The 21,247-nt window shown below is 54.3% G+C and overlaps 5 protein-coding genes across 5 annotated transcripts; all 5 read left to right on the forward strand.

The window, feature by feature from the left end:
* Positions 1–1,065: 1,065 nt before the first annotated feature.
* On the forward strand, positions 1,066–3,519 carry INS49_015436 (uncharacterized protein; the record flags this gene model as incomplete). Its single annotated transcript, XM_043176117.1, has 8 exons — positions 1,066–1,087; positions 1,258–1,341; positions 1,427–1,471; positions 1,525–2,003; positions 2,073–2,811; positions 2,918–3,024; positions 3,176–3,221; positions 3,383–3,519. The coding sequence occupies 8 exons, from the start codon at positions 1,066–1,068 to the stop codon at positions 3,517–3,519; spliced, it is 1,659 nt and encodes a 552-aa protein (XP_043019572.1).
* A 1,075-nt stretch (positions 3,520–4,594) lies between these two features.
* Positions 4,595–5,621, forward strand: INS49_015437 (uncharacterized protein; the record flags this gene model as incomplete). The annotated part of the gene is made up of 2 exons (XM_043176118.1): positions 4,595–5,494; positions 5,565–5,621. The coding sequence occupies 2 exons, from the start codon at positions 4,595–4,597 to the stop codon at positions 5,619–5,621; spliced, it is 957 nt and encodes a 318-aa protein (XP_043019573.1).
* A 3,152-nt stretch (positions 5,622–8,773) lies between these two features.
* Positions 8,774–11,393, forward strand: INS49_015438 (uncharacterized protein; the record flags this gene model as incomplete). The annotated part of the gene is made up of 9 exons (XM_043176119.1): positions 8,774–9,095; positions 9,186–9,430; positions 9,498–9,506; positions 9,569–9,740; positions 9,838–9,941; positions 9,988–10,208; positions 10,267–10,559; positions 10,632–10,757; positions 10,819–11,393. The coding sequence occupies 9 exons, from the start codon at positions 8,774–8,776 to the stop codon at positions 11,391–11,393; spliced, it is 2,067 nt and encodes a 688-aa protein (XP_043019574.1).
* A 150-nt stretch (positions 11,394–11,543) lies between these two features.
* On the forward strand, positions 11,544–12,206 carry INS49_015439 (uncharacterized protein; the record flags this gene model as incomplete). The annotated part of the gene is made up of 3 exons (XM_043176120.1): positions 11,544–11,573; positions 11,633–11,726; positions 11,785–12,206. The coding sequence occupies 3 exons, from the start codon at positions 11,544–11,546 to the stop codon at positions 12,204–12,206; spliced, it is 546 nt and encodes a 181-aa protein (XP_043019575.1).
* Positions 12,207–13,747: 1,541 nt separating this feature from the next.
* Positions 13,748–21,204, forward strand: INS49_015440 (uncharacterized protein; the record flags this gene model as incomplete). Its single annotated transcript, XM_043176121.1, has 10 exons — positions 13,748–14,162; positions 14,277–15,470; positions 15,884–16,488; positions 16,562–16,915; positions 17,506–18,351; positions 18,693–18,908; positions 19,921–20,538; positions 20,581–20,732; positions 20,782–21,070; positions 21,127–21,204. The coding sequence occupies 10 exons, from the start codon at positions 13,748–13,750 to the stop codon at positions 21,202–21,204; spliced, it is 4,767 nt and encodes a 1,588-aa protein (XP_043019576.1).
* Between the last annotated feature and the right edge of the window lie 43 nt (positions 21,205–21,247).

Genomic DNA, 21,247 nt, shown 5'->3' on the forward strand with positions numbered 1-21,247 from the left:
GCTCGGGTGGCCGGTGTGGGTGCTTGACAATCATCGGCTAGTGATTCGCTTGCTGGCTAGTGCGGGGTAAGCGCGGTGCTGGTTATTGGCCCACCAGTTGCGGGGGAGAGGAAACAAGACTTACCATGACGCCTGTTCCTGCCCTCCTTCCCCCATACTCTTCCAAGGTTCCCCAACTTTTCTGTCGCGTCGTACTTGCCTTGTCCTGCAAAGCACCTGCCCTGGCCCAGCGGGACGGTAAGAAGCAAGTGCTCAGTGCTCAGTGGCCAAGTCCCGGGGCTAACCAAGCGTGTGGCTGTCGGCTTGTCTCGTGGATTTTTACCCCCTTCATCCTTCTCCACTGAGCCTCCTTCACGCCTCAAGCACCATCGAGCCCTTGTCACAGCCGATTGTCCTCTTATTATTTCCCCTTCCTGCTCGGCTTGTCAATTGAATTGTGTCTCGCCCATTCGACTCATCGGAAATCACGCCTCTTTTGGGACATGACTCGGTCGCTTGTCTGCTCTTCGTTTTTCCATTGCGTGGCCCGCTTCGCATGCCCACCAGTCATCGCTGTCGTCGACGCCGCCATTGTCGCACCTCGTCTGCCACTCAGATGAGCCCACCGCGATCGGTGAATCCAGTCGAGTTCTAGTAGCTTCGTCGGGGCCGTAGAGGGTCTCGATTCGAGTCTGGGATCTGCTGTGCATCGGTTCGAGCCCAGCCTGTACGGACGTACTGCAGCATAATTCAGTGATGCCCTCGCCCAGTCCAAAGACAACCATTCGGCCCCAAGGTTTTGTGGCCCCAATTGGATGGTGAGTTCTCAGCCGCGTCGCCAGTTTCTTCTTTCTGAACTTTTGGTTTCCCCCCTTGTTCTTCGGTGACGGTCGTTACTTTTGTCCCAATCTGTCGGTATCAGGCCGTGCCTGATCTACACTACACGTGCAAGTTAGCTTTCCAGGATAGATCGTCCAAGCTAATCAGATCCTTGTCTTACCCGTGACCAGCCAGAGCTGCCGAGATCAACATCTCAAATGTGAGTTGCACAATTGTTCCGCGTCTTGGCCCCTGGCCCGGCTGCCAATGTCGGAGCACGACGATGCACGTACGGGAGTGGGCACGTGGAATCCCGGGCCTGGATTCCATCACATTCGGTGCCATCTCCGGACCCTCGCCCCACCCCTCCGGACACGCTGTCGTCCCACCCCCCAGGCCCACGTAGCACCCTCACAAGATCGTGCTTTTGCTGACAATCGGTGCTCTCTCTCCGATCAGGTGACCGAGTCACTCCTATTTGCGGGCGCTGTGCGTCCAACAACAAAGAGTGCACCAGAGGGTACAAGTTCCGTGTCAAAAATGGTGAGGTCTCCATTCGTTCCTGGGCTTCTTTCCACTTGTGCAGGCTCTGCGCACCATCGTGGCTTTCGCTGACACCGCTTCAAAGGCCCCTTCTCAAAAAGGCAGAGATGGATCAGGACACCCAAGAGATGTAAGTGGGCGTGAACAACGGCGGATTACCCTGTGGCTGACAAGAGTCTGCAGTGAAATTCGTGGATGAGACCGGTGCTGCCTCAGGCGATGGCGACGCAACGCCAGTTGTGGATGCCTTTCAAGATGACTGGCCCGACTCAATCTCAGATGACTCCGGCACCGCCATAACTGCCACTACCGCCACCACGGCCACAGATGGCAGCTGTGGTCTAGGACACCCGACCTCTGGTCAGCCCGTCCTTGCGGTAGGCGTGGGCCGGCAGCGGTCTCCCACAGATCGCTTCCTCATGCATGATGACCATTTGGTGTCTCCTGCGAGAGCCCTGCCGGGTTTCCAGAACCTTACGCTGGCTGTCTCGGATTCTATCCCGGCAACTATGCCCATGGTGATCCCATTTGAGATGGAGGCCGAAGACCCCGAAGTGCGCGCCATGCGAGCTCAGATATATCGTGACAAGGACATATGGCCTCTCGAGAGTCGAGAAGAAGCCATGCTATTTCGGCACTTCATCCAGAAACTTTCAATATGCGTGAGTACTCTGGCCGCCGCGCCTTGTTTCTCGAAACAGCGCTGACAAGTTCGTCTCGCGCCGTAATAGCTTGACGTCTGCGATCCGAATCAGTCCTTCGAGACCGTCGTTCCGCCGCGGGCAGGAACTTGCAAGATTCTGATGAACGCCATCCTGGCCCTGGCTGCCAAACACCTCCACAATACAGAGTCCTACGACCCGTATGCTTCCGATCGGTACCACCAAGAATGCCTGAATACGCTGATCCCAATCCTGAATCATGAGCACCACACCATGTCAGACGAGAATCTCTTCGCTGCCACAATCATTCTTCGAATGTGGGAAGAAATGGAAGTGAAGCACTCTGGCGTCGACGCGCACAGCTATCTGCTCGGAATCCAAGCATTCGTTCACCACAGCGTTGGCGGAGATGGGCCCTTGGGGACGCGTTATCTCATGCCTGGCTCGCTTAGCGGTGCAGCCTTCTGGGTAGGCCTCAGACAGGAGATATACAGCGCCATGATGAACCAGGAGCCCGTGCGCATCAATCTTGTGCACTCCCTCGTGGATAGGTCACTCGTGCCGACCGATGACTATGGCTGGGCAAACAGAGCATGTGTGCACTGCGCCGATGTGCTGAACTTTTGCTTCGGCGATGGTGCGGCGGTGTCGAGAGGGAGTGGCCTGCAGTGGTGGGCTGAGCTGGACGAGTACAACCGAGGGTGGACAGAAAGTCTACCCTCAAGCTTCACGCCGATATTCCGTCGTGAGGCAGCCACGGAGAAGGGGGAGGTCTTTCCAGAGGTCTGGTATCAGAGCGCTTGTCATGGTAAGTGGCTTCTGATATGTTCCCAAATGCGGAGCATCGTAGACCTCCGCCCTCCAGATCAGCTGATAATTGTTTGGGATGGCATGATGCTGATATAATGACGCAGCGCTCGGAGTACAACATCACTTGCTTGCGGAGCTCTTCCTAGTGAGCTTCGACCCCAAGACTCCCCGAATAGGCGGGCAGAGGAAAGAAGCGGCGAAGAGGACCAATGTGAGTAACGTGACCACGCGGCGGAGGTGTCCCGCCAAGTAATACCTTAGCCTTGTCGGCTAAGAATTCCGGCTGACAAGTCGAACCTTTTCCGCAGGAACGCATTCAATGCCTTGTACGCAAAGTATGCGGTATAGGATTATGCAATCAGTGGACGCCGCCGAGCATGTTCACGGCCTGTATGGCGATCGCAGCTTGTGAGTACTGCTCGCTTCCCTTTCCTCCCTACATCGAGAATCAGATCCAGCCTTCCCAAGACTTTCCGAACAGTGTCCGCGAATTCGCCGTAACCTCCAAACAGGGGACGGTTGGACGGACGGAACAGCCAAGAAGAGTGACTGACTTACAACCCATGCAGTTGGAGATCAATTTCAAGACCGCCGGGACCAGGAGGCCTGTATGGACCTCCTCAAGAGGACGGAGAAAGACCACGCACGCCCTACCGAGGCAGTGCAGCAGCAGATGATGAAGTCATGGGACTGGACGCCGGGCTAAAGAGAGCTCTGGCGGAACGGCAGGCGAAAAGATTTGCAAACAAAGGTTGCATACATTTCAAACGCAAGGGCCGCAGTAGCCCTGACACTGACACGGCTGGAGTGACGAAACGCTGCAGCCAAGCGAGAAGAGGGTAAGAATCTCCGGTACGGTGTGCAAAGGAGTTGTGCGTCGGTCCGTCTCGGGTGACGGGAAAAGCCCTGGCACCAATACCCCAAGGACCCTGAGCTCTTGCATCAGAGCCAAATCCCTGGCCAAGAGATGGGAGAGAGGAAGGAAAGGAGAATGCGGAGGATCGACGATGCGCAGGAAACAGCAGAACCTGCGGTCGTCTGTTCGGTGATGACCAGGTGTGGAGTGTCTCGGGCATTTTGACCATTTTTGAATCGGGAGCCAAATTCGGTCAATTGACTAAGGGATGATTGGCTTTCCGGGGCCCACGCCAGCAGGGATCAATCAGTTCGTGTATCCGAAAGAGGTCAAAATTGGCGATTGACACCCTGCCCACGCCGAGCCGTTCCCACCGTGCACGACATCCAAGATCCGAATTGTGGGGAAGGCCAGATCAGACTGATGGACATTTCCCCCGGAGAACGTACGACGTCAACGGCGCATCTGGAATTCCCATCCCCTAGAAACTGCCGGGGCGGGTGGATCGCTTGTGAGTTGGGGAAAGAGTGGACCAGACCACGACATGATGGCAGTCGGAAATGTAGCGCCTAACAGCTCGTGCCTGTCTGAGAGTGTGTCTCCGGTTAAGTTTCGTCCTTGGACTTGGCCTGGTCCGAGACGTCTCCAGTTCTGTCTTTGAAGGCAACTTTCTCCGCTTGTCAATACACGAGTTCTGAGAGGGCGAGACTATCCGATCACTCTTCGTCTACTGTGGTCTGTTGGATATTTAAACCCATCCTCACTTGGAACCTTGGAGCTGTCGTTTGTCAACACTCTACCTTATCCTTTCCATCCAAAAATATTGTCAAAGTCCCATGCTTCAAAGACCTTGAACAGAACAGTCCCCCCCATCCACAACCAGTTCCATTTTGTTTAAGCTTTTCCCCGCCCACAAACCTCCAAAATGGCTCCCGCCGCCACAACGGACTACGAGGTCAAGGATGGCGCCGCCCTGGAGGCGACCTCAGACGCCATCGACGCCGTCAACGTGCTCAAGGACCAGGCCAAGCAGGACATGGCCCAGAGGCTGGCCAACTACGACGACGAGTCCAAGTTCGACAGCGAGAAGGACAAGACCCAGTTCCGGGACTACGAGGCGGCGTGCGACCGGGTCAAGAACTTCTACCGGGAGCAGCACGAGAAGCAGACGGTGGCGTACAACCTGGCGGCGCGGCTGCGGTTCCACAGCGCGTCGCGGGTGCGGCCCGAGATGACCATCTGGCAGGCGATGGAGAAGCTGGACACGCTCATCGACGAGAGCGACCCGGACACGGAGCTGGGGCAGATCAACCACCTGCTGCAGAGCGCCGAGGCGATGCGGCGCGACGGCAAGCCGCGCTGGATGCAGCTGACGGGGCTCATCCACGACCTGGGCAAGCTGATGCTCTTCTGGGAGGGCTTCACGCAGGGCCAGTGGGACTGCGTCGGCGACACGTTCCCCGTCGGGTGCCGCTTCGACGAGGGCTGCATCTACCCGGACACCTTCAAGGGCAACCCGGACTACGACCACCCCGTCTACGGCACAAAGTTCGGCATCTACTCGCCCGGCGTCGGCCTCGACAACGTCATGCTCAGCTGGGGCCACGACGAGTACCTCTACCACGTCGTCAAGGACCAGAGCACCCTGCCCGACGAGGCCCTCGCCATGATCCGCTACCACAGCTTCTACCCCTGGCACAAGGAGGGCGCGTACCGCGAGCTCATGAGCGAGAAGGACCATGAGATGCTGAAGGCCGTCAAGGCCTTCAACCCTTATGACCTGTACTCCAAGAGCGACGGTATCCCCAGCGTCGAGGAGCTCAAGGTTAGTAATCATCTTACTTCTTCCCCTAATACCATCGTCTGATCATCTGCTAACTTGTCTTCCACTTTAGCCATACTACCTGGAGCTCATTGATGAGTACTTCCCACAGAAGGTCATCAAGTGGTAGATGCTACCCGGAGGGATTTTGATGAATGAACTTGGGTCATGATAGAAAGCGATTTGATTTTTGTTACACAGAGAATATCTAGAAGCCGGCCACAAATCCTGGGCTCGGTATTTCTTTTTCCATTATGATTGTCTATTTCTTTGGTACGGAATGGTTCAGGACGAAACCAAACAAGGTTATGCCCCAAGCTGGGCTCCTATATAAGTAGCGCCACAATGATCTGGCAGCGAATACATTTTATGATGTATATGTTACCCACATGTCCTTTATTTCTGTTGTGATTGATTCAAGTCTTAGAAGAACAGAGATTCGGTAAGTTAAGCGTCGAACAACGCGAGTTTGACCTGTAAATCTCATCATTCTAAGTTTCAAGCCACAATGGCTCCTAGGAGGCAACTACTCTTCAATTTACCTCCCGAGACACTTCAACTCGGTGTTTTCATATTTAATGCGCAATAATTCCCAGCCAATCTCAGATGACAGAATTATGTGTACAAGCTTCATCTTTTCTGAACGCATACTGCACACCATAGCCACAGGCTCTCCTCCATCGCATGCTATGGCCTGATTGATTCATTTCCGGTCTTGGAACCGCCGGGAAGGGCTAAAGAGGCCCGAGGACTCAAACTCAACAGAATTGTAAAGGGTCGTTGGGGTGGACTAATCTGTGGAAGGGATGAGAATCCTAACATCTGTCCAAGTGTGCTACGAGTGCGACACAAACACGAGTATCTGCAGGGGCTCTGTGTATGTGCAACCAGGCCCTACTTCCGAACTGCCGTGTTGTGCCGCCTGGCCTCAGCATCTGAATGGTCATGGCCTGTGCGACGAAGTTCATACGGCCCGAGTACGGCGGCATGCATCGTGACCGCGTTCGGCCTCGAGTGCCGTCAGGTGCTCAATCACTTGCACGGCTCTCGAGGTTGCCATAAGATCGACCAACTGCAGTACCACAGCGGCTTCTACGGCAAGCGCTACCCGCGTCTCGACTTCATCATGGCATTCTTGCAGTGGCAGATCTCTCGTAGGTCTCGCCGTCTCGCCTGTTATCGTCATACATGGGATGCACAATCCTACGCAGTTCATCAAGCCACCCGAGCTATTCCCTCATCTTCACCAGAAGAACGTCTCCCTCACCCGCGTCACCCCAGGCACAGCCTCCTTCTCTCTATAGTCAGTACGTACGCATATATCCCAAGGTTGTTCATGAGCCTAGCTTCTGACATTTTGCTGCCTGGCTCCTGCAGAAGAATGGAGTACATTCTATATACCGAGGCCTGCATCTCTGTCTTGTCATATCGAGGGTCCAGACAGAAGGGGAAAGAAACCTCATGAGCTCGAACATTAAGCTTCCCGTTCGATCGCTCATGAATATATGCCGGTACACATGCCCGTATATCGTTGACTAGTGCTCGCTGGTGTTTCTCGGGAGCGAGCTCGCTGCTATATCCTGTACGGAATCCCGTGGAGCCTCCAATTTGCCAGAAGTCACACTCACTGATGTCGTTGCCAGGTGGAAGTCCTTCTACTCAGGCCCCAAATTGACAGGTTGGTAATTTAAACATAACATTGCACGGTCTGCCTCGGCGGGCTTTCCCTCAGCTGCGGACACCACGGATCAAGTCGGATCGTGACCAGACGAGGGAGTCAGAAGACATTGAGTTCACTGAAAGATAAGTTCACGAGTAGGTATTCTGCTCCAAGTTTGGTGCGGATGAGGCGAGATTTAAAGACAGGTTTGCGACTCAGCTAAAACGAAGAGTATACAGCATAATGAGTTGAAGATCTGCCAAACCTTGGCCTTGCTTTAGTTTCAGCGACACCAACCTCAGGGTACACATATGTGCTGCACACAAACCTTTGGAAGCCTCAGGATGTCGCCATTGTTGAACAGGGTTTTTCATATGGCTACAACGAAGCATACATAGACAACTGGGCGCATTGCAAGTTACGAGACCTCGGACTGCGAGTCCGGGCTTAATCATTCTAAGGAGCGGAAAGATCTCCGCTAGTTACAAGTGCGAAACTTGGATGGTGCCTCTTGATAATATGTGCTCGGAACTTGTGGACCCATAGAGACTTCACTTTGGCGCAGTCAGCCGACATGTACAGCCCAATGCACTTACGCCAATCCGATCGGTCCCAATATGTCGTTGTAGCAGGCAGCACAAAGTTGTTACCATCAGCAAAAGTTCTGACAAATTCATCCAGCAGCATGGAGTTACCCGTGCCAACTTCAGCAGGTGGAACCCCGATCTTGGCAATACTTGCATATTGCTGTAGTTCGATTACGATGTCTGCATTGGGATCTGAGGTCAATCAGACCTGCGACAGGCTGCAGTTTGCACAGGCTGAACTTGTTGGCGTCGTACCGGCGCGCCTCGAAGTAAAGTGAGATGTTGAGGGCTGGCGAGGTGACTCTTTGCTCCAATTGAACGCCTGAGTAGGATGGGAGAGTCCTGAAAGGCAACTGCGCCAAGCGTGTTACCCAAACCAGGCACGTAGCCGATATTCTGAACGTTGAGGACGAGAGACAGAACAGGACAGGAGACTGAGAGGAGAAATTACTGTTACACTGCAATCTTCTGATGTGTTACCATTTGGTTCAAAAACTGAGGGGTCAGCTTTTTTGTGTTGCACCCATGCAGGTGGCTGGTTTGCATCCTTCCCGGTCTCCTGCAGCAGCTCAATATTACACGGCACCAGCAGTCATCTCCGAGTCCACACCGAAGCTGATTCGCCAAGCGTGGCGTTCACGGCGTAACTCCAAGAGTAGCGGCATGCGAGCTATCGTAAAATGGGAAAAGCAACGTTGATCAACCAGCGAGACACTGTGTAGCCCCCCACCTTAAGGACGCAATTATGCGGCCAATGGGCGCAGCCTTGACACGCACGCACGCACACATGCACACACACAAACACAACTTTTCTGACCAAATTGCGGCTGACTTCCATTGCGGCTGACAGTATCTTGCATTTGCCCCGCGGTGATGCTGATTAAGTTCCTGGTGAATGGCCCGGGGTGACGCAAGGCTCTGGGTCCCGAATATATAAGGCTCTGTCGCGTCCTTCCATGACTGATCGTTGATAATCGAAGTCGGTGAGGACTTCAAGAAAAGCCGATCTTTATTTTTCACCTTGCCCATCTCGATATGAGTCCTGACTCAAGTTCCAATATCGGCCAAGCACCGGGCCACACCGGCAAGAAACCAATCGGCGATAAGGAGGACGAGTGGGACACAAATAGTGTTACGAAAGGCTACTACCGAATGACGGCTAGCGACGCTCAGAAGTATGTCGAAGGCCTCCGACAGAAAGGTGCAACAAAGGAATTGGAGAAATTGGAAGATGATGAGCGTCGCATCATGAAAACTTGCGCAAGATTGTCCAAAAATACCAGCACGAAGAAGCTGCAGAAAGACTTGAAGAATTCGTTTCAGGAGTGGTGTAATGAAATGGCGGCCAAGGAGGAAGGTAAGAAAATGGGACACTTATGTGCTGGTCGGGAACGCCTAGTCAAACCGAAAATATGCTCTGGGCCAGGTCAGGCTCCTACGGAAGTAGGAGACGACGACGATCCTGCACATGACATGAAAGCCTATTTCATCTTCTTCGAGAAGATTGGAAAAGACTGGAAAGGCAAAACAAAACGGGACCCGGGCTTTCCGGAGTATGAGGAGTTTCCCGACCAAAGAATCTCCATCCACGACGCTCTAAACAGCGATACTCACAACCCATTCAAACCGACTCACGATGAGACCGGTAACCCATATTTGCGGTACATCCATATCCCAGCAAATCACACAGGGGTAAGCAAAGACGTGTTCGCCTCCGAGGATTCGACATATACTAACCTCATCAAATGACATCGAGCAGTGGATAGAGGTATGTCTGGTTCTGATGGCGCCTCCAATTGGAATCTTGTATCTAATTTTGACTTTGAGTAGAAAGCTATGGCTCGATACCACGAAGAGGACAGAGACATACCAGAGAAGCGGGTGAAGACCAACAAGACTCTATCACGCCAGTTCTGGAAAGGCCAGTTGCACGGCAGCGGACTGGGCAGAAATCCGATTCACGCGACACATATGAGATCTCGTTGTTCCGTCATTCCAGGAGGTATGCATACAGTTCGGAGTGCTGAAGCAACTGAATTCACCAATCCTACCACCTGTCAAGTAACGCGGCCACCAGAAAATATACTCACTTAACGCAGAAATACAATCACTATTTGGGGAGCAGAAAGAGAGCTCCAACATCGCGAGATCACAAGGCGGGGTGCAAGGAAAGAAGTCCCCAAGTAAAGATTTGGCTATATTTGTAAGTCATGATTGCTGCTACAGGAGTGATAGCTAACTCTTCTCAGATGCCATATCTTCATTGGGAGATGTCTGGCCGGAGAGCAAGGATGTCAAAGGCCGTGAAGGAAATGCTGGAAGAAGAGGAGACCAAGAATGAGAACTCAAGGTACCGTGCTAAAAGATCGGCAACAATAAAGCAAGACGTGGAAAGGTACAAGAATCTGTTCCAGGTCAAGGATCACGAGAATTATGTGATGGCGAGGAAGATGCTGAAGAAAACGATCAAGTAAGTCTGGACAGGCATGCCCCGAAAATTAGTCCAGTAGTGGCTGACCTTGGTGTAGCCCAACAAAGCTTGGTCAGTACCTTCTGAACCTGGCACGGCTATGGGACGCCATGGACATGGAACTCGATGAGAGGATGGTAAAACATGGCCTGATATCGCAGAATACCAAGGGTAGTGCCCCGGAACCATTGCTGCATATCCGCCGTACTCTAGACCAGTCCTACTTCCTCAACCTCAAGGACACTTCACAACGTGATCTAGACCAGGTTGTGTATCGAGCAACCAAGGGATACGGCAGCCACACCCGTGTTGTGATGGTTGACCAGTTGTGGCTCTGGGTCCTAGATGAACGTGAGTTGGTATCTATGTTTTATGCATGCTCACGATCCTTCAGCCTGACGAGAACTTACCATTAAATTTCAGATACCGTCATCACGTCCTTCCCGAAACGCTGGGGACGAAACAAACCTGACTCATCTGGGATCCATAAAAGCCTTCGAGAACGACTGGGTCAAGCCGATTGCAAAATCATGTCGGCCTGGCACTTGGGTAAGTCTGACCTACCCGAGAATGCGTGCTGTTGGAGAAAAAAGGACTCAGTTTTCCGTAGCATCCATCATCATCGACCAATGCTCCAACGTGTTCTTCGACCGGACAAAGCCCCTAGATCTCCGGCCTGAGGTGATGGACATCTTCGCCGAAACGCTTGGTGACGTCAACCATTACACTACAATTGCTTTCAAAGTATTCTGGCACAGCGTCGACGTATTTACCCGAAATCGCGACAATCGTACCTCACACCGGCAAAGCCAGAAATACCTCGACATCAACCCAGAGGGTACGTTGCTGAAGGAGGCTCAGGACATCGTGGAGGAATTGAAAATCATGATCGGCATCTTTTCACAACAGCTGGGCGTTGTCAAGAACTTCCAGAAATGCCTGGAACACATGAATGGAGACCCAACGACTCGTTCAAGAGCCCCTCACTTGACCAAAGCATTCCTACATCACGTGGCTGCTTGGGCAACGGAGCATGATTCGTCGTCTGAAGTGAGCAAGGAGAAGCCCGTTTCGTTGGCCGAAATGGAATTCCTGGAAGACTTGGTAGAGGAGGTGGAAAATCGGAAGTCAGAGATCATGGATTTGGAAAGTGCTGCACTTCAGACCTGCCACCAGGCGAGTTGATCACTAAATTTTCAGCGCCTCGTGTTGACCGCTAACACAAAAGCTTAGCTGCAAGACTTGTTGTCCCTCAAACAACAGCAAGCAAGCATAGTCGAAGCAAAAGCCGCACTTGACCGGGCAGACCAAAGTGTTGAACAGGGAAAGGCCATAATGGCGTTCACGATCATAACGATCATTTTCGTAAGATGAACTATGTGGGATGACGGAAGTTGCAGAATCTGACATACTTCATAATGCAGACACCCCTAGGATTCTTCACGTCTTTCTTCGGTATGAACCATTCGCTCACTGGCGCCGACTGGATGACACTTGCCAATCAGTGCATCTACATGTGTAAGTCTCTTTTACAAGGCTCTCAATTGTATAGAACCTGAAGCTCATGGCTCGGCAGTCTGCATCTCCGCAGCAATCATCATTTCCGCCCTGTCACTAGTGTTCAAAGGCAGCCAGCTTCGGCGTTTTCTGAACTCGTTGAGAGACCCGAAAGCCAGGTGGCATGACCTGGAAAGAGCATGGAAAGGCTGGAAAAGACGGCGGCACGACGAAGAACCCAAGCCTGGTGAGAAGACAGCCGGAAAGGAAGACTCGAGCCAACAAAATGGAACGAATGATGCGAGGGCTGTTGGGGACACAGACGAGGGCCGGCCAAATGAAACGAATGGCGCCATGCACTACTTCCGTCAATTCGGCCCGCTGAAAGGCTCCAGGTTGAGCAAACTGACCAGCCGCAACAGCCAGTTGAGAAATGACGTGGAGAATTCTATGTCCGAGCACAACCGTGAGACGGCAAGGCCCAAGACGGCATATGGATGAATAGTGGGCAAGCTGAGCATCCTCGTGATCTTCCGCACGTTAGGTTGGGCGTTTCCTTTTGTGGCATCATAATATAGAATCATTTCCCAGTGTTGTCGTCCTTGAAACATCGTTGCTCGTGTCCTGGTAGATCAGGAGGGTGTGTGCGTCTTGTATCCAGCACGATTGTGTGAAGACCCTTCGTCATCGCCATCCAATTGTCACAGAGTGTCACAGATACCTCTGCGTGTGCAAGGCGTCATGAGTCAAGAACAGCAGGAGGTGGTGTTGATTACCTGTGTGAGTTAAGATCTGCCCAGTGCCCACTCCAATATCGGTCCGAGCAGTCAACGAACCCCAAGATGTCCTTTTTGTCGATCGGTAGACAATCCATCAGACCTTTCTTGATTCATCACAACATTAAAGCACGTCATGCTTCTGATCTTCCGGGGCCAGGCTTGTTGGCCAATATATGTTCCGAAGGTTTCAGCCCTCCCCGTCTTGTTTCGAAACAATGGTCGAGTTCCTGATCTCGGAATGTACCGCAGTGTTATCACGGGTGAAAACTTATGCGCTGGCGTGACCAACCCCAACGGGCACAATAGTTATCCGTGAGATTCGGCAGGTGGTATTCGGCCGGGACCCAGCACACACTGCAGGCGTTCAAGGTGACGAGCCACGGTGTTCATCCGTTTACAGTATGTTTCTCCCGAGAGACCCTGGTAGCCCCGCAATTCATGCATAGTCTTGCCCCACAGCGTTCATGTACCCCAGCTATTAGCTTCCCCTATCGTGAGGAGAGAAAACTCGTTGGAACGCTAGATCTCCCGGACTTTTACCGGTACCTCGCAACAACCTTTAGAGGAAACACACATCGTCGAATCAAGAAAGTCACAGGGCTCCGCTAGATCTGAAGCGGCATCTCGACATCTGGACTCTACCGCCGTTAACCTTATCACTAGTGGTTATACTGGGCCGTTCAGCTGGACGGGCTCGAGTCGATCCCCGTACCCCGGCGGGCCCTTGCAGCCTTGGTCACTTGGCGGTTATTTGTTTCCCCCTGATTATCACCCTCCGATCGGTGGGAATGCCTGTTTCGGGACAAGCTGAGAAAACATCTGTCAAAAGGCACAACCCGAGGCTATGCCAATTTCGAGGCACATGTTGGAGTGGGGGAATTGGAGGGAAATACCATGGCAGGTGGGTGGCATACGCGTATTCATGCATGGGTTCACTCTTAGCTGGCTCGTCGCTTGCCGACACCAAGTACCGCCCCGATTCATTCAACCATGAGCCAGTGTTCTGGAGGGGAACCCCGGCCCCGTTTGAATGACTTGGGTCCCAAAAACTGGAGTTGTTAACCTGGGGAAAAGCGCCGACTCGGGGTTATTTTTCATTTGGGCATACGTCAGCTCTGGCGATCAACTGGCCCGAGCAGGGGGATAACTGCGGTCTTTAAGATGTTGTCATCCCAGCTTAAATGCTTTAGGTGCTGATTTTGAGATACCAAGCTTCTGCATCAAACCTACGATCACACAGCCGATCTACGGGAGATCTACAGGATGAAGTCTCAGCAGTACTTCGGCTCCTTGTCCAAGGGCGTGGCCTTGGTGACCTCTTTGGCTGCCAAGGTCGTGCTTGGTCAGAACAGCTCCGACTTCACGACCCAATGCACGAGCCTCGCCGACACCCTCGCCAGCACGATCCCCAACGCGACGGTCCAGTCCACCGTTCCAGTCACTGCCGGCACAAACCTCACATTCAACGTTGACCCTACCTGCGACCCGGCATACCAGGTCGTCGACAGTGATGTCTGCCGAGTGTCCCTGTTCGTGCCTACCTCTGACCGGTCCAACATCAGCATGGAGGTGTGGCTGCCCCCGGCCGAGGCTTGGTCAGGTCGTTTCCTGAGTACTGGTAACGGCGGCCTGGGTGGCTGCATACCGTATGAGGATTTGGCATACACGACTGCTCTTGGTGAGTCCCTTTGACAACCCTCATGCTTCCTTGTGACCTTGCGAAGGCGGTGATCTCAATCCATTACGTTGAGGTTCTCGCAACGCGTCTGAACGTCGACTGACAACCTCGAAGGTTTTGCCGCCGTCGGTACCAACAACGGCCACGATGGCAACAAGGGCGACGCGTTCTACAACAACGAGGAGGTCGTGCTTGATTTCGCCTACCGCGCGATGCACACTGGTGTTGTGCTGGGGAAGGAAGTCTCGGAGGCTTTCTATGGAAAGCCGCATGACCGGTCGTACTACCTCGGATGCTCTACCGGCGGTCGCCAGGGTTTCAAGGAAGCCCAGGATTTCCCAGATGACTTTGATGGTCTTGTCATTGGCGCTCCGGCCTTGGCATTCAACAACCTGTCCTCGTACTCTGGCTCTTTCTACGTCAAGACTGGCCCGGTGAACTCATCAACCTTTGTGCCACTGGACTTGTGGCCAACCATCCATGAGGACATTCTCCGGCAATGTGATGGTATTGATGGCTACGTTGACGGCATCCTTGAGGACCCATCTCTTTGCAACTACCGCCCCGAAGCCCTCATCTGCGCCGGCAACTCGACCAACTGCCTGACTGGCGAGCAAGCCAACACTGTCCGAGAGATCTTCACCCCCATCTATGGGTCAGATGGGCAGATCACATACCCAGCGATGCAGCCTGGCTCAGAGGACCTCGCCCCAAACATCTACTACAACGGCGAGCCCTTCAAGTACACAACCGGCTGGTTCCAGAATGCCATCTACAACGACAAGAACTGGGACGCAGCCACCCTCGGCCCCAAGGACTACGCCTTCGCACACGCCAAGAACCCCGGCAACGTCGAGACCTGGAAGGGCGACCTCTCCGCCGTGCGCGACAGGGGCTCCAAGATCCTGCACTACCACGGCGGCACGGACGCCATCATCTCCAGCTTCATCTCCCCCCGGTACTACGACCACGTCTCCCGGACCATGAACCTTCCCTCTTCGGCCCTGGACGAGTTCTACCGCTTCTTCCGCATCAGCGGCATGGGCCACTGCACGGGCGGAGTCGGCGCGTCGTTTATCGGGCAGAAGGCCGAGGCTAACGCCACCCTCGACCCGGATGGCAACGTCTTGATGGCGATGGTCCGCTGGGTCGAGGAGGGCCAGGCCCCTGATAGCATCTTGGGCACGGCGTATGTCAACGAGACCAAGGACTCTGGTGAGATTGCGTTCCAGAGGAGGCACTGCAAGTATCCTCTGCGGAATGTCTACTCGGGTACCGGGGACGCAACGAAGCCAGACAGCTGGAACTGTGTGTGATCCAAGGGCACCTTCCAATGTATTTCAAGAGCACTCGAAGCTGGGCGCAGTACATATGGCTTGTTGAATGGATAATATGGGGGCACTGGTTCGAAATCAACCTGTACATACTTCACAGTAGTTCTTCCATCACATTTTTCATGTGCTCATGAAAATGATTCTGAATCCTTTCTCAATACCTTAGCAGACACTGCCGATATGCCGAACAAAGACCGAGTCAGTGAGATGGGGCACCAATTTGGATCGATGGCTCCACCCGTTCCTGCAGGCCGGGTCTCCACAGGGACGCTGTACAATAGCAGCAGCTTTTCAATAGGCTGATTGAAAGCCCACTCTTTTCGACCTCACCTCTCGATTGTACAAGCCGCTTGCCCCCAGTAACAACCAGCATGTCCACCTCCACAGGCCCCAAACTCGTTGTCGTCGTCGGCGCAACCGGCAACCAAGGCGGCTCCGTCGCCCGGCGATTCCTCCGCGAGGGGCCCGACCGGTTCCGTGTCCGCAGCCTGACTCGGGACCCCGGCAGCGGCCCCGCCAGAGACCTAGCCGCCCTAGGCGCGGAGGTGGTCCGCGCCGATCTCAACGACGTCCAGTCCCTCGAGGCGGCCTTCAAGGGCGCCAACGTCATCTTCAGCGTCACGAACTACTGGGAGCCGTTCTTCCCGCCTAACATCGAGGCGAGCCGGGCGCAGGTCAAAGCGCTGGGGCTGGGTGGCGTGAGGGAGTATGCCGGCCGTGTGGAGCTGGCGCAGGGGAGGAACATCGCTGACGCCGCTGCTGCGACGGTGGACTCGCTGGATGCGAATGGGTTTATCGCCTCGACACTGAGTCATGCTGGGCGGTGTAGCGGTGGGCGGCTCAAGGAGCTGTACCACTTTGATGCCAAGGCTGAGGTTTTCCCTTACTACGCGAGGGAGAAGCATCCGGAACTGGCGGCCAAGATGAGCTGTGTCCAGACGGGGTATTTCATGACGAGCCACCGGATCCTGCCCAACTCGTACTTTGTCAAGGTTGGTCAGACCTGCTCCTCTGCTGGACCCGAGACGGCGCCGCAGATGCTGACCCAGACGGCCCATGTTACAGGTGCAGGACGGCAGCTTCGAGATGCGCTTTTGTACTGACCCAGGCCGGCTTGTGCCCCAACTAGACCCGGTCGCAGACATGGGTACCTTCGTCTATGCCGTGTACCAGATGTCCTCGTGGTGCGGCAAGGAGTACATGGCAGAAGGCACGACGTGTACCTGGCCTGAATGGATTGCCGCGTGGAGCAAGGCGACTGGCAAGCCGGCTAGATTTTGCGAGGTGACAAGAGAAGTCATGGTGAAGGCCTGTGGGGACGAGGACTTCGGAGGAGAGATTGCTGACATGTACGATTACGCATCTAATCCGGGGTATGCCGGAGGAAAGACATTGCTGAGGGCGGTGGATCTGCAAAAGGTAAGTGATCCGAGTCTCAAGCGTCACCAAAGGGAAATTCAGTGGTTAACGCAGCTTTAGGCCGGTGTTGATTGCCCCATGACGGATTTGCAACACTGGATGATGAAGCAAGACTGGTCAAGCGTCCTGGCCAAGTCGGCAGTCGACTCGGAGTGAAAATACCTTATAATGAGTGCTGATCGGCGATGATGGCCCTGAGCTTCAACCATAAAGTGGCAAGATCGGGAGATTGAGAAGAGATACTCATCCGAAAATTTACAACGGAATCGTAGCAAGATGAAATTGCCAGAGAAGATGATTTCCTGAAGTGTATCCACTTTGACCATTCCTCTCGATATCCAGTCACTGTTGGCATTCACAACATTCCACCTCCGCCCCACCTAGGTGTCAAGCAAAGCCTGTTGTATGGACATTTGCAGCTGTCTGCCCATGGGTAAGAAGGCTTCCACCTCATATTGCTGGGTCTCCTCCAGTGACGACGCTAAAGACTTGAAAGCATGCCAACGGGCTTTCCCAGAGTGGCTTGACTACAAACCACGGCAGATCCTCGGGACTCGTTGGCTAGACTGCCACGGCGCGTAGGACCAAAGCCCTCGCTACTCGCCGAAGATACCTCCACCGTCTTTGACTCCGAACTCACCGCCGAAACAAGCCCTGGGCGCTACGTTCATTCGCATGACGGCGTCGACGAGCACACCACTACCCAGTATGAGCCCTATGTCCGAATCACTGGATTTGGTATCGACTACACAGACTGCGACAATGTTACATTCCCTGGCTTTAGACCTATGCGACACTACTTGACTCGCGAAGCGGCCCGTTACTTGGTGTCTGAACGCCGTTGGTCTAACCAAGGCGATTCTGTCGACATCGTCGGCCAGAAGAACGTGATTATCATTTTCGCTTGCTTTGCCACAATCGAGGAGTGTTTGCTGGACGAGAAGTCCGAGGATGAGCTTCGGGTCGCTGGACCATTCAAGGCTCTGATGAGCCTGCTGGGTATCCGCCACACCCCCAATGGCCTCCCTCGTAGCCATATGTTCCTCTGTGGAATCCAAACAGCATTTGTCAAGAGTCGTTCTGCAGTGATCAATTTCCATCTGGAAAACGGCAATGGACCACCACCGGAGCCAAGCGATCTACCAGGACTGGGCAGGATGCTCCTTGATGTTATGGACAGACACATTGCATTCCTGCGGACCAAGAAACCACTGGCTCGTCTCCGCGGGTCGATGCCTTTCGAAGAGCTGTTCAGACTCCGTCTGGACCAGGTTAAGAACCAGCTGTGCAACAAAAAATGTGTTGAGCAGTGCTGCTTTACGACCTTTGTCCCCACCATTCCTGCTCACCAGCAGACATCTTGGCCACGAGCGGGGATGGCCACGTCATGGGAGGCTGCTCAGGCAAAGCTGATTGCAGAGCAGTCGAAACTGGCAGTCGACTCGAACCCCAGCGAGCATCCAGAATACCGCCAGCCTGCGGATTCAGAAGTACCCAGAAATGCACGCGGTTCCTCGGGGTCAGCCCCGATTTCAGCATCCCTGGCATCCCTGCAGACGGACCGGTGCGCTCTTTACAATCTGCTCTTAATTCAACAGCAGGTGACCGTGACACTGGACGCCCTGATGCTCTGTCTGGTTTGCGGATCTTCAAGACCGCTGCCCGCCAGGTCCACAGAGCTATCAAAGGCTCCAGAGACAGCATGGATTTCAGAAACTTCATTGGCCAGATTGAACATGAAGTCAAGCAGTTTCATGCTGAACTCCAAGTGGGACAGAATTTGCCCACGGCTGGCCCCACCGGCGTCACTGGCATTTTCGGAGCCGAGCCTGACGTGCTTCTGCAACGCCAAGATATTCGTTCTCTGATGACCATTGGCTTGTTGCTGATCCGCGACCAGTGGAACGTGCGACATCTTACCAACGACTCTCGCCAGAAGATCTTGGGCGACATCCAAGATGAGCTGCGCCTGATCGAAAACGCCGCTGACCGAGTCTGTTCAGACGAGTGTTGACCAGAAAGTGGTTAAATATGGTGGACATGTATCCATTACGCCGCGAACATACTAGCTGCCAAGCAGTAGCCGGAATGTTGTCAGCGGGTGGGAAGATGTCAAGTCTAAGGGCATGATTTCATGTACAACAAGATGGTTTTGACGGGGGTGTCCCTGTGATATTAATCGACTTCGAGAGGATCGGCGGATGTTGTGTGTTCTTGATGAGCAATTATAGAGCTGGACGGGTGCAAGAGATAAGCTTGACCCATGAAGCTGGCCGTGGTCATTCCCGAAAACACAGCCCTCTTCCTCCTTCCACTTGATGCCAAGGCTATGCACCAAATCCACCAGTAAAGGCACCTAATTAGTCTTGATCTCCCATGAGAAACAGACAAGGTAGAAGTCAATGATGTACAAACTGTCCCTTCTGTGGTTGTCATTCCTGTACCGGTCTGTAGCCAAATTCTTATCTTGACAGACTGTTTGCTGACGCATCTGAGCAGGCAAGCGTTTTAATCCTGCATTCGGTTATGACCGTGTAGCGGCGGAGCCATCGACCGCCGGCATCGCCAACTTAGACGGCTAGAGATCCGAGCCGCTGACGCGAGCTGCGGTTCGAGACGGCTCCAAAGAATCACCGCTCGCCCAGGTGGCGGGTCCAATGCAATCGACTACGTTAAGCCGGCTACCGCAAAAGCCCGGCGCAGGGCATACTGTGGCTTCCTCTGCATTATTCTCACCGAGGCCACCGTCCTCACCCGCGCTTCTACAAACTGACCCATCCCTAACGAATGGGACGGAGAATCCACCCGAAACCAGCCTCACTCTCTGCAATAGCGACACTGCATCCGACACCAGGGTTCCGGATATATCGGACCTTTCCCTCGGCGAGGATGTGGCCGACCCACATAGGTCTGGGTCGCGGCGCGATCCTGGGCCTCTCACATCGTCGCGCGGGGAGAACTCTCAGCCACGGGAGAACTCGGCGTGTCTTGACCTAGCCGACTAGGCCGACGAGTGGGACAAGAAACATCCACTTTCGCTTGAGGTGATCAGACGCCGCCTACACCGTCGTCGCGCCGACGAACTTAGCCCGCAGCGGACACGTAGCCCAGAGCGTTCTCCAACGCCTCCTGCTACAGCACCACCGCGGCGAGTGTCTGAGTCGCCGAGGGCTGTGCAGCAAGACGAGCCGGCTCCCAAGGGTAGGGCCTCATGCGAGGCAAAGCGGACACCCACTCCTGGGGGCGCCGCGTGTGGTAAAACCGCTGTGGGCATGGCCCCCACGACAGATGGAGCCTGCCGCATCAGCGATGCAACGGAGCCGTCAACAATACCGGAAGGCCTGCCGGGGCCACCTGGAGTGCAACGCCAAGAGCAGAATCCGTCAAATCCCGCCGACACCGCCTCATGTGAAGCGAGGCGGGCGTCAGAGGACACCACACGTAGCGCAACTGCTGAGATAGCCAACGCGGTATTGTCTGGGACTCGCCGCGAAATCGTCACCGTCGACGTGCAACGTCCTCCCGAAGGCATCGAAAGCGAGCAGGGCGGAGGAGACGTTGAAGCCACGCAGGCATCCAACGGCAAGCAAGGTTCTCCTCCCCCTCTGCGATGCCAGGACCCCGTGAGTGGAGAATTCAGCAATAATAAAAGCCAACAGTGTCAGGTCAAGCTCAGGCGAAGTCCAAGGAAGGCCGTGCCACGCCGCAGGATCACGGACTTGACCGAGGACGAGGACGCCGATATGGCGGGGACCGGCGGGGACCGGCGGCAAGAACAACTCTCGAACCGGTCTGCGCCACCGCCGTCGTCGTCACGGTCGCATCGAAACAGAGGGCATAGACATGTACCAGCCTTCTGAGGGCAGTGAAAAGGAGCAAGACAATGGCGGCGATGATATCCAACTACCACCGCGCAAGCGGCGCAGGACCGCTACTGGACGGCAGATTCGCTACGTCGGCAACACCCCCGGATCACGACTAGTTCACACATCACATCTCACCCAAGAGCACTCACGCCGCAACATCCCTAGTCTGCCATACTCTCAAGGCTCCGACAGTTCCGACAGTGAGACTCCCCAAGCAGCCTTCCAGCAATGGCCACTCAGCGATGCAGTTCTTAAACGCGCAGTGATAAACGGTAAAGCCACCTTCCAGGTTCAGTTCACCTGGGTCCCTTGCGTGAATCGCAAACATAAACCCAATATGGCCAGGAGCCTGCCGTCCAACACGCTAGCCAAAAGCCACCTTCCGAAGGGGCGAATGCGAACAAGGACTGCCTGGACACTTGAGGAGGAAAACCTTGTCGTCGAGCTGAAGGAACAGGGACTTGAG

This window comes from Diaporthe citri, assembly GCF_014595645.1.
Source record: "Diaporthe citri strain NFHF-8-4 chromosome Unknown scaffold_9, whole genome shotgun sequence".
NCBI classification, from domain to species: Eukaryota; Fungi; Ascomycota; class Sordariomycetes; order Diaporthales; family Diaporthaceae; genus Diaporthe; species Diaporthe citri.